Below are 13373 nucleotides of genomic sequence, written 5' to 3'. Positions count from 1 at the left end.
CGCAATCGCAGTCAAAACTGACTGAAATTGCGTGTGCACTCGCGCGGGTTTCCCCCAATGCACCCGGGACGCATCCAGAGCAAATACTGGACGCCCATCTGAAAGAGGCCTTAGTGTGACACTAAAAGGGTATCTGTCAGCAGGAAACTCGCTGGTAAACCAGGTGCAACGCCTTGTAGGGCTAAATGTAACGATACCTTTCACTTAGTGATCCGTCGCCAAATTGTGGAGAAAAAGTGCTTTTAAAACATTTGCAATTGATCAGTTAAGTGCACTGTGGGCGGACCCAGGCCACTCTGTGCACTCTTGCTCATCCTGCTTTCCCTCGCTCTCCTTCTTGAATGACAGGGCTAAGGGAGGTGAGTATGCAGGAACAAAAAGGAGAGGCAGGGTCTGGGAGGAGAAGCAAGGGTGCACACAGGGACTTGGACACGCCCTCGGTGCACTTAACCACTCATTTGCATACAGATTAAAAGTACTTTTTCTCTAGAATGAAACAATGGATCTCGAAGTGAAAGGTATCTTTATATTCAGCCAAGCTAGCCCTACAAGGCACTGTGCCTGGTTTATGGATACGTCTCCTGCTGACACACTCCCTTTAATAAGGACTCTGTATGAAACGTGTCCTTTAAAGGGGTTCTGGATAGATCATCAGCTTCTGATCGGCGGGGGTCCGACACCTGGGACCCCCGCCGATCAGCTTTTTGAGACGGCAGCGGCACTCCAGTAGCGCCACGGCCTTCTCACTGTTTACCGCCGGCCCACTGACGTCACGACTAGTATCAACTAGCGTGGGCGGGGCTAAGCTCTGTTTACTTGAATGGAGCTTACCGCAGACTCCAACAGACAATGCAGCTCTGTCCGCACCCGTTGCTCCATTCCGTGGCCCCGCAAAAAAAATAGAACATGTCCTGTTCTTGTCCATTTGCGGCATTTCTATCACGGGCCGCCTGTTCCATTCCGCAAATTGCGGAACACACATGGCCATCATCTGTGCTTTGCAGACCACAAAACACGGCGCGGTCAAGTGCAAAATATACTGATGACGACCGTGTGTATTCCGTATTTTGCGGGACGAAACAGCTGTCCCCTAATAGAACAGTCCTATCCTTGTCTGTAAGGCGGACAATAATAGGACATGTTCAGTTTTTTTCCATAACGGACATCCGGAAATGGAGTAATTTCAGTTTTTATTTTTTTGCAAACCCATTGAAATGAATGCTTCCGCATACAGTCCGTAAAAAGAAACGGAACGGACACAGAAAGAAATAACGTTCATGTGCATGAACTCCGATGTTGTAACCGTGTCACTCCCCCATGTCTATGGACTATACGTGCTGGGTGACGCCCCATGACCGGCGCTGAAGTTCTGCCAACAACAGCCACATGGATAATTTCTGTGAATCGCATCCACTAAGGGAGATAATTTACTAGAGTGTGTCGTTGATCAGGCGATTACCACAAAGATATGTGCCAAGTCCAGCATTATCTGGGCTAAACATGGACGCCTCAAAACAGCTGCAAGGTTTCCAGCACACAAAAAAAAAAGCGTTGGCCCAGAAAATGCATAGTCAACAGTCGTCCTGCTCATGGGGGCGGCCATGTTGCATGTGCAATTTTTTTTTTAAAGGCATGCCATGTTATGCCATTATGACAGCTGCGTCTGAATATTTACATGATAATATTAACATACCCTCATTTTTTTTTTACGCCTCCCCATCGTGTGTTGTTTCAAGTGGCAAAAGTCAAGCGGCTTGTGCGGGGCTGTTTGTGGAGAAGCCGTATTTAGTCTTGTCTGAGTGATGGCTTCTTGGCTGACAGCTGTGAGCGTAGCACGTTAGCCTGCTGTGGACACAGACTATGTTTACCCATTCCTTGCTTTTATAGCACATGAGCTGATGGATATTTTTGTACTTAACCCTTGCAATGCTTCCAGGGCTCCCAAGAAGAGCCGACAGGAGACAGAAGTGAAATATATACAGATTTTACACTAAAATTCATTAAAAAAAAAAATTCCACCCCCATTGAATGATGTTCTAATGTTGGATAAGGCCTTCTGCTCACGGCTGTATACGTTTAGCTGTCTAATTCAGGATCCGCACAATACGGATGCGCTCCGTGTGCATCCCACAATTTTCACAGGACCCACTGTAAAAAAGCTTAGTCTTGTCCGCAAATCGAACAGCAATAGGAGAGGGACTATAGTTTGCGGCCCAGCAGCATGGATGTTTAGTTTTTTTTGCGGATAGCAACCAATCAGATTCCACCTTTCATTTTTCAGAGCACCTTTGGAAAATGAAAGGTGGAATCTGATTGGCTGCTATGGGCAACTAAGCCAGTTTTCCTTTACACCAGTTTTGATAAATTTCCCCTGCTGTTCCGGAAGTGGAAGCAGAGCCTCGGTGCAGGCGGGAGATTGTTTGGGCCAACAGAGATGTCCGTCCGTGTCTATCAAGCGGCAGGGGGCGTGTTCCTAGGTTCAACGACATCCCGCCGCAGGTGTAGAACTCTGCTTGATGAAACAAATTGATTCGTATGAATCGTTTTGCTCGTCTCTAATCCAAACGCTTGCTGAAAGTCAATAGTGAAATGTAAAATGAACTACAAAAAGATCTAAAAAAAACTATGAGGCGCTCATGGCAACCAATCAGAGCTCAGCTTTTATTGTACCAGAGCAGTTGTAGAAATGAAAGAGGAGCTCTGATTGGTTGCCATGGGAAACAATGTTTTGATAAATGAGGCCTGGTGTGTGAAGGAAGGCGTAGTTATCTTTTTTTTTTTTTGCAGGCAACGCTTTTGGCCATGCAAATTACTACAGAGGACACACCAGTGCCTACCATCACATGAGAATGCACCCTTGGGGAGACATTTACCCAGAAGGCCTAAAAGAGCAACAGGCCTTGTTGCTCATAGCAACCAATTAGATCTCAGCTTTCATTTCTGAAACTGCTCTGGCAAAATAAAAGCTGCCCTGTGATTGGTTGTCTTGTTGATTGGGCATAAAGGCCAGTTTTATACTAGTTTTGATAAATGTGCTTCAGGTTAACCCTCAGTGAGCAAATGGTGGACATGGAGGCAGACATTTAAATTGGGCTTATTCACAAAGTCATATGCATGGACTTTGTACAATGTATGTGGCGTCCCTATGGGTCCTTGGTAGGCTATACTAGTCAGGATTGTCCTGAAAGGGGTATGGTTTATGCAAATGTACTGAAAACAGGGCTGTGATATTTTGGGGTGCTCCTTTGAGACTGGGAGGCATGGCTTATATGTCCCCTAAATGGGGATTTCCATGATGGCAGATATACTGTAGATCAGGGGTCATCAACCTTTGGTACTACAGCTATGGTGAAACTATGACTCCCAGCATGCACACTTGCTTAGCTGTTTTTACACCTCCCATAGAAGTGAATGCAGCATGCTGGGAGTTGTAGTTTCACCACAGCTTGAGTGCTGAAGGTTGCTGATCCCTGCTGTAGGTACTCCATATAAAGTCCTATGCCACCTTCATGAGGCACTGGGAAGGGCAGTACAGGCCTCAGCCGACTCAGAGACAATGCATGCTACCATCTACTTATTTTTTAAGCCTATTAATGGCTATCAGGAAAAAAATTATCAAATAAATGCATAAAATACATAAAAAATATACTGGATTGTAAATATATTCCTTTGCTTTGGCTCTTGGATCTCAGTTTCTGTACACATGGAGCCTTGGCACCATCCATAGCTGTTCTTTAAGGACTATCTTAGCCTCACTAATGGATAATGGATCTGTGCCAGCAATCTTGGGTTTTTACGGTAAACGGACAGGGGCGTTTATAGAGGTGTCAAAATGTGCACTGTTGGAGAGATGTTAGACTGATGGGAAAAAGCTGCAAAGTATGGGAAGTATGAAGTGGGCAGCCGTTCTTATTAGTTGATGTGGCCCATATTCCAAATAATGCTGACGATGTTCCAAATCGTAAAGATCGCTCCAATGCATATTCCTCTAGTATTACAGAATCTACAATAATTCAAAGCTAAAAAAGAGCCCTGTACTCTGTATACTGTGTAAGACAGTCATGTTTCAGGTAGCCAGGTACAGAAGACAGTGCCCGGGGCTCTGTATACTGTCTACATCTGTGTAAGGCCTCATGCACACGACCGTGTGCTGTCCGTATCCTTTGGTCCGTTCCGTGGCCCCGGAAAAAAAAAATAGCATGTCCTATTGTCCGTGATGCGGCCGCCCGGAAGGTGGAAGGCCCACGGGCGGCTTCCGTTTTTTGCGGATCCGCGGTTTGCGGACCGCAAAAAACGGCACGGTCGTGTGCATGAGGCCTAAGACAATCATGTCTCATGTGCCCAGCAGAAAAAAAAGAGCTCAGTGTACTTTATAAGACAGTCATATGTCATGTATCCAGGTAAAAAGGTAGAGCCCTGTGTACTGTATAAGACAGTCTTAACTCTTGTCTCATGTATCCAGGTAGAAAGATAGAACCCTGTGCTCTGTGTACCTTATAAGACAGTCATGTCATGTATCTGGGTAAAAAGATAGAACCCTGTGTAATGTATAAGACAGTCATATGTCATGTATCCAGGTAAAAAGATAGAACCCTGTGTAATGTATAAGACAGCCAAATGTCATGTATCCAGGTAAAAAGATAGAGCCCTGTGCTCTGTATAAGACATTCATATTTAATATATCCAGATAAAAACATAGAACCCTGTGTACTGTATTAGGCTACTTTCACATATGCGTTTTTGCTGGATGCGGCATGGATCAGCAAAAACGGATTTAGTTGTATTATCTTTAAAACAGCAATGATGGATCCGGCATTAAAACTATTGTAAGTCAATGGGTGCTGCATCTGTTTTCTATTGTGTCCGAGAAAACAGATCAGGCGCCATTGATGTACATCATGTGTCTTGCTCTGCATCCCATGCCGAACAGAAAAACGCTGTTTGCAGCGACTTTTTATGTCCAGTATGGAAACATAACCAAACGGAACAGAATGCGTTCTGGTACATTCTGTTCAGTTTTGTCCCCATTGACAGTGAATTGGAACAAAATGGAAGCATTTTTCTCTGGTATTGAGATCCTCTGCCAGATCTCAATACCGGAAAGGAAAAACGCAGATGTGAAAGTAGCCTAAGACATTCATATTTCATGTATCCAGCTAAAAAGATAGAACCCTGTGCCCTGTGTACTGTATAAGATATGAATTTTAAAGTGCTGCAGAATATTGCAGCACTATAGAAATAAAAGTCACTATTATTGTTCCTATTTCATGTATCCAGTTAAAAAGATAGGTCCCTGGACTCAGTATAGTCCATGCCACAAGATAGTAACCTGTGCCCTGTATCAGACATGTCATGTCTCCTGTGATTTTTTTTATTTTGTATGCATCTCTTTAGCTGCAGTGCATTGATGGGCACCTTCATTCTTACCCCAAGGAGGTTCTCTGGGTCTGTATGTAAAGATAACTATACCATCAGTGCTTTATTATTCTGATATACTCCAGATACTGAACCCAATTCAGACATAAATATTGGGATCTGGAAGAAGTAGCCGCTGAGGCGTAAGGGTACTTTCACACTAGCGTTATTCTTTTCCTGCATAGAGTTCCATCAAAAGGGCTCTATCGCTGTGATCCAGAGAACTATGGTAGTCTCTGATTCCGTCTATGCACCCTATTTTATTTTTATTTTATTGTTTTTAGTTTTGTATGGTCTTGAAATTGGAATTGGAGATATATTTTTCATACAATGTCTTGGTTGCTATGTATGATTGTTGTGTTCTTTTTCTATTTAATAAAAATAGATTCAACATTAAAAGGGCTCTATGCCGGAAAAGAACTGATCAGGCATATCCCAATGCATTCTGAATAAATAGAAATCCGTTCAGTTTGCATCAGTATGCCTTCCGTTCAGTCACTGTCAGGGGTTTTGGCCGGACATAATACCGCAGCATGCTGCGGTATTATGTCCGTCTAAAATGCCTGATGATTCGCCGGAAATTCCGGATCCGGCATTAATTCCCATTGACTTGCATTAGTGCCGGATCCGGCATTGCAAAACAACTGAAGGACGGATCCTTCCTTCCGGTCTGCGCATGAGCAGCCCGGGAAATCTGTGAAAAAGACTGCAAGACGGATCCGTCTACAAATGCTGTCAGTTGTCACACTAATCGGCGGATCCGGCAGGCAGCTCCGACGACGGAACTGCCTGCCGGATCGCATTAACGCTTGTGTGAAAGTACCCTTAGGCACAAAGTACCTCTCTGTAATAAATGTCACAAAGGACATTTCTGGTTTACAGTAAATAAACATGGATCATTGAAAAGTAAAACAAATGGGCAACTTTTTAATACACTTTCTGCTTCAGTTTATCAATATTTTGTAAGATCTCTGTTTGATTTCAATGTATGAGAACATTCTTCTTTAGATCCAGAGGCTGAAAAGCCATCCAGAACTTATCATAGAGCTGAGGGTTTGCTACAATTAAATCCAGTCTAGTTCTCTGTGACGTCCTGTATACAGTCTGTGCTCCAGGCTAATCCAAATACATAACCTGCGCTGATACATTGTAGCACATTCCCAGGACAGGAGAGAGTTTTGCTGATGTCCTGCCTAGAATGGATACAATTGTAACAAATTCTCAATTATGTTAAAGGGGTCCTCTAGGAGTTTAATATTTTCAAGAATTAAATAGGTCATCAATATCAGATCGGTATGATGATAAACCAACTCCCGGCAGTCCTACTGATCCGCTGTTTGAAGGGGCTCTCAGTCCAGAGCTACCAGCAGGGATCAGCAACCTCCGACACTCCAGCTGTTCTGAAACTACAACTCCCAGAATCCTCCTTTCACTTCTATGGGAGTTACAAGAACAGCTGAGCAAGTGTGCATGCTGGGAGTTGTAGTTTCACAGCAGCTGGAGTGCCGAAGGTTACTGAGCCGACCCCTGCTCAACAGTATACCAAAGCACAGCGCCACACATTTTATAGTGGCTGTGCTTGGTATTGCAGCTCAATCCCATTCCCTCGAATAAGACTCAACTGCAGAAAGGCCGTGTGACCAATGAACATGACATCACTGGCTCCTTCATATATCTGATCAGCAGGGTTGCAGAGTGTGAGATCCCCACCGATCCTGAGAATAGGTCATCCATTTTGAATCCCTGAAAACCCCTTTAAGACAGGAGAAACTTCAATGTTTCTTTCAGAGCCAGCCTTAGGAGTGTAGGGTGTGTCCTTTCTGGTGGATGCACCACTGACAGCCTGAAGTTGTGACCACCACAAATTAATGTGCTAGGTGGTATTAGATTACATTGTGTATTGGTAACTGTATGTTGCTTTTATTTAAACACTATATGGAGGTTTTTACTCCAACATATAGCACTCTATAGACATACAGTGTCAAACCTTGCCCATAGGCCATTGGCTGGTACAGAATTAGGAATTTACCATAGTTACCAACAGTCTCGAATTTGCCGGGACAGCCCAGCCCCAAAGTGGGAATTTTGTGGTGTCGCCTGGTGGTCCAGAGGGACGAAAGCTTGAATGTCCCGATTTTCCCTTTTTATATGTTGGTAAGTATGATTGTGGCCAATAGTCTGACTGAGGAAAATGTCTTGGTTTTATTATTTGCTTTAGGTAAAATTGTATTTGCTCAGCAGACCCTGAGGGCACATACAGGGGGCGCTGTGTACCACATGTAGTCACCATGAATTCTCTTACCTGTGCATTGTAGGGAGAAGAGACGACCGCACTCACTCTCGTTCTCCACCGAGAATCTGGATCCCTGGGATTTAATATTATTGGTGGCCGCTCGTGTGTGGTATGTTAATTGTTAAAATGTGTTTTCCTTTTCCTGTTGAGCATGGGGGCGAATGTCTGATACTAAGGGAACACAGGGCACATTGGTCTCTGTGGGAGACTGTCTACTATTCATGCCTCAGGAGGGGACCCGCCGAATACAGGGGGATTTCTATCTCCAAATGTTCAACAGTAAAAGCTTTATTTACCCAGTCACTAAGATCTCATTGTCTCAGGTCATAGTAAAACCGTGAAAGACAAAGTTATAAAATGCACCATAGAATATCTATCTATCTATCTATCTATCTATCTATCTATTTATCTATCTCATATCTATCTATCTATCTATCTCCTATCTGTCTATTTATCTATCTCTCATTATATATCTTCTATCTATCTATCTATCTATCTGTCTATCTATCTATCTATCTACTATCTGTCCATCTATCTCATATCTATTTATCTACTATCTATTTGTCTATCTATTTATCCATGTGTCTATCTATCTATCTATCTATCAAGGCTCGGACTGGCCCACAGGGGTACAGGTGAATCACCCAGTGGGCCCCTGAGCAAGTTGGGCCCCTAGTCTCCCACCCCCTGCACAAGTGGCACATAACACAGTAGACTTCCTGCACTACATACATATATCCAGTGTACAGCACCTTATCCAGCCTATGTTCATATAAAAAACTTATTAGATTATTTATTATATTTTAATGTATCTGTATGGTGGGCCCCCAAAATAAATTTTACTGGTGGTCCCTAGGTATCCTATCTATCTATCTCTCTCTTTCTCACTCTCTCTCTCTCGTATCTATCTATCTATCTCGTATCTATCTATCTATCTATCTATCTATCTATCTCTTGTATCTATCTATCTATCTATCTATCTATCTACTTTATCTATCTTACAAGGAAACGATCTGTGTTTTGTGGATTCTAAAATAGGAATATGAGCCCTTAGTCTGTGTTCACACATAATAATGCACAACATTTGTGAATGGGATATGTGATATAAGATGTGTAGTCCTATAAGAAAACGTACTGGAATCCCATCTGATTTTGCACCCTATAGAGCAGTGATCTCTAACCCATGGCTGCTGCAGAACTGTAACTCCCGTCATGTCCTGAGAGCCGCAGGCTGTCATGTCATGATGGGATTTGTAGTTTTGCAACTGCTGGAGAGCCACAGGTTGGCGAGATTGCTGTGGAGTATAAACGAGGTGTATTGATTCCCTGTGAGGTGGCACTCACTATATGGCAGCACTTAGCGTGCCAGGCTTCAAACCTATTATCAATACAATTGTATTTAATGAAGCGGCGATTTTCTTAGATGTAGCTGTCAATCCCATATAAAGCCTAATGCAGACAGATAAGAGATGTTGCCCACGGGTGACATTACTGCTGTTGTTTGCACTTTTTATAGGTGCCCCCCCCCCTCATCTTGGCAGCAGGGCAGGGCAGCTAGCGGTGATCGCTCTACACAGGACTTCTGTTGAGCTGTCTGAATATAAAGGTGCTGCTGTGTGGGAGCTTTTTATATCTCGTGTGCCAAAAATGTATGTATGAATTTGCTGTTCATAAAACTCCCTCACCGCTGCCAGGTTCTTAACGGGCACTAGACAAAAAAACGTCAACATGCAAATATTAATCAGCGGCGTTTTATAAGGGAAGCTCTGATAACGGGACTTCTAATCGCTTGTGATGTTTCCAAGTCATTCTTTCTTAAAGAGCCCCTACACCCAAGAACAAAATTCCTCCTGCATTATCTGAACCACAAGGAGAAGGAAGGGAAAGCTTTTGTTGTCATCTCTCTTTGGTGCCCAGTGTTTGGTGGACCATTCCCTGGTAACTAGCATTTAGCCCCATATCACACTATGCAGAATTTAGCTCCTGGTGTCTTGCAACCAAAAGTCCTGGTTTTCTAGTGGCTTCTTACCTCCTTCGCAGGGTTTCCAGAATTTGATGTCCATAGTGCTGCCCTATGTCCAAGCCATGTGGTTTTTGGTGACCCAGTCCCACGTTTCTAGTAATCTGTTACCTCCTTGTTTATCGTGTTGGTTTTCGGTGAAATAGTCCATGGTGTGTATTGGCTGTTACTCTGTCCCTGATGTAAAGTGTTTGATGTCCTAGTGTTTGTCACCCTCTATTCCTGGTGTCCAGTGATTTTTGACCAATTTCGATCAGTTTCTCGCATCAGCCATTGATGTCCAGTATTTTCTTCTCCTTCTCCCTATCCCTGGTGTCCAGTTGGTGCCTAGTTCCTAGTATCTCATGTTTTTGTACCCCTCCATCCCTGGTGTTTATCATGTGATATGTGATGACCTATTCCTTGGTTCCTCGGGTCTGTTTTTTTTTTTTGCCTTGGTCATTGGTATCCATTCCATTGGTATGTTAATCTGTCCCTGGTGTTCAGAGGTTTGGTTTGCAGCCCTGGTGTCCAGAAATTATTATTTTTTCCTTTTCCCATATCCAGCATTTTCTGCTTTAGTCGCAGATGTCCTATGATCTGCTTCTTGTTTGAGGTGACAAGTATTTAGTTCTCTAGTCCGTCCCTGGTGTCTAGTGGATTAAGCAGTATACCATTGATAGCCCTGATGCTGCACATGGCAGAGACTCCATTGTTCACCCATGGCATGAGGTTCATCATTAATACATGGCACAAGGTCCATCGTTCACCCATGGGACAAGATCCATCACTCACACATGGCACAAGGTCCATTATTCCCTTCTGGCACATGGTCCATCGTTCACATAAGGCATGAGGTCCATCGTTTACACATGGCACAAAGTCCATCGTTCACCCAAGACATGAGGTCCATTGTTCACTCATAGTACAAGGTCCATCGTTCACCCATGGCACAAGGTCTATCGTTCACCCATGGCACAAGGTCTATTGTTTACTTCTGGCACAAGGTCCATCGTTTACACATGGCTCAAAGTCCATCATTCACACATGGCACAAGGACCATTGTTCACACATACCACAAGGTCCATTGTTGTAGACATGACATGTGGTGCACTGTTCACACATGGCACGGGTGCATTGGTCACACATGGCACAAGGTCCATCGTTCACCCATGGGATAAGAACCATCACTCACACATAGAACAAGGTCCATTATTCACTTCTGGCACCAGGTCCATTATTCACTTCTGGCACAAGGTCCATCGTTCATATAAGGCATGAGGTCCATCGTTTACACATGGTACAAGGTCCATCGTTCACCCAAGATATGAGGTCCATCGTTCACCCATGGCACAAGGTCCATAGTTCACCCATAGCACAAGGTCTATTGTTCACACATACCATGAGGTCCATCGTTCAAACATGGCTCAAGGTCCATCATTCACACATGGCACAAGGACTATTGTTCACACATACCATGAGGTCCATCGTTCAAACATGGCACGAGGTCCATTGTTGACACATGACATGTGGTGCACTGTTCACACATGGCACGGGGTGCACTGTTCACACATGGCACGGGGTCTGATGATTGCAAATTTTTGGTTCTAATGAAATCAGCATGTGCAGGACAAGACACCTTTACATCATATTCGTGTTTGATTGCTGTTGGGCATAAGATGTCCTCTCCCTGTTCCCCCTGTTTCGGCTAACAAGCTGCCTATCATGTGTAATATCATTAATATTTGTCAGGCCGCGCTGTCAGGACATATGATACTAAAGTTACAGGGACGGTCCTTATTCTATCGCAGAGTCCCAATCATAGTAAAGCTACACCCAGCCTTTGTTTTTCAGTTGCCCGTTCTCTACCCAGTTTTACTTTGATTCAGAAATTCAATCCACTTAATTCGGTTTACAAAAATGTTAAAGGAAATTTCCCTTATGCTGATTTCTGCAGAACCTTCCATACATGTGCATGCTCGGCTCCGCTGGGCAAGCATTATATGTAGTGAATGGGGAGAAAGTCACTTCCAGGTACCTCTGGCAGGCGCCTTATCTCCAGGAGAACAAAAGGATCAGGCAGTTGAAATCCAACAAGCCCAACCCTTCTCTCGCCTGTCGGGAGGACACCCGTAAGAGAAACCCGTGAAATCAGAGGGTTCAGCAGACATAGTTTAATTTGTACAGCCATCTTTACCTACACCTGATTAGTGGGGTAGGTATAGAGGGTGCAGAGGCAGCAGACGCACCTAGGCCCTAGTGTCTTAGGGGAAGACACCAGTGTTATAAATAACACATATTAAACATTTTGCATTGGGGTCCTCTGTTTAGGTTGGCATACCCAGCAGCACAGGTTGCTTGCAGAGACCCACCCTTAGCACTAGGGGCAGTGTAGGGCACAGTGGTGATAGGAGCAGTGGAGACATCTAGAAGACATGACTTTAGGAAGGGTGGGACAAATATGAAGATGTCTAGGGGTTAGCAAGGGAGGATAGGGGAGCGGTGTAAACTGGTATATCTAGTACCTGTATGATAATATGGTACACACCTTCCCAATTTATATAACGGTGAAGAATGATGGTCACTGATGCTCGGTGATGTCACTTTGTATGATTAGCGCTGTGTGATATCATTTTATATCATGAGCTCTTGAGTGATGTCATACTTTTTAGAATTCGCTGTGAGTGATGTCATCATTTTTATTAAGGCTTCCTACTGGCTCTCAGTTCTGCCATTAGCTCATGACTTATGTAAATGCATATAATATGAATTTCTGTGTATATAATCAGCGTAAATCACAATTCCACTGAAATTATCTTCATCATTCATCTTGTAATTCATGACGCTGGGCCCCGGGCGGTGTATTATACAGATGTTCTACGCATCTGCCATGGAAATGTTAGACAACACGCCTATTATCTCACACAGAAATGGTTTTATAAGCCCTGCCTGTGCCAGCTTCTCTACTATGGCACTCATGGCAGCATGTCATCAATGCACAGACTGGGGAGGATGGCAGAAGTATATTTGCAGCTCCTGGGCCCGCGAAGTAATTGTATATTGCTAGGGTATGCCAGCACTTCCTAAGCAGTGGGTGTCCAAATGCCAGGATCCCGCGATCATGAGAAGAAAGGACTCCTTTGCTGTCCTGCAACCACATATTAAAGTTCACTGCACAGTGGGGACTACAACTGCCAAGGGGATATTTTTCCCTACGTTGTCCCAGAGGTCACATCCCTAAGATCAGAATTGTATATGCTTATGATATCCCATAACATTCTTAGATGGAAATATCCCTTTAAAGGACATCTGTCAGCAGTTTTGTCCCTATGACACTGGCTGACCTGTTACATGTGGGCTTGGCAGCTAGAGGCATCTGTGTTGGTCCCATGTTCATATGTGTCCGCATTGCTGAGAAAAATGAGGTTTTAATATATGCAAATGAGCCTCTCGGAGCAACGGGGGTGTTGCCGTTACACCTAGAGGCTCTGCTCTCTCTGCAACTGCCACACCCTCTGCACTTTGATTGGCAGGGCCAGACAGTGAAAAACGTCCTCACATGTTAAGCCTCCTGCACACCACTGTGTGCGCCCTGTGGTCGTGCTGCGGCCTGCAAAATGCGGGCCGCAATGCACGAACACTGTCTGTGGGGCAGCCGCAGAAGAT

The 13373-nt window shown here is 44.1% G+C and overlaps 1 protein-coding gene across 1 annotated transcript in view; it reads left to right on the top strand.

Annotated features, from left to right (window-relative positions):
- The window catches only part of PDZRN3 (PDZ domain containing ring finger 3), a 229985-nt gene that overhangs the window by 14598 nt on the left and 202014 nt on the right, over nucleotides 1–13373 (top strand). The window contains 1 exon segment of the mRNA XM_044301222.1: nucleotides 7731–7817. Coding sequence (XP_044157157.1) covers nucleotides 7731–7817 — 87 coding nt within the window.

This window comes from Bufo gargarizans, chromosome 7 (assembly GCF_014858855.1).
Source record: "Bufo gargarizans isolate SCDJY-AF-19 chromosome 7, ASM1485885v1, whole genome shotgun sequence".
NCBI classification, from domain to species: Eukaryota; Metazoa; Chordata; class Amphibia; order Anura; family Bufonidae; genus Bufo; species Bufo gargarizans.
This window is presented reverse-complemented; position numbering and strand designations above follow the sequence as displayed.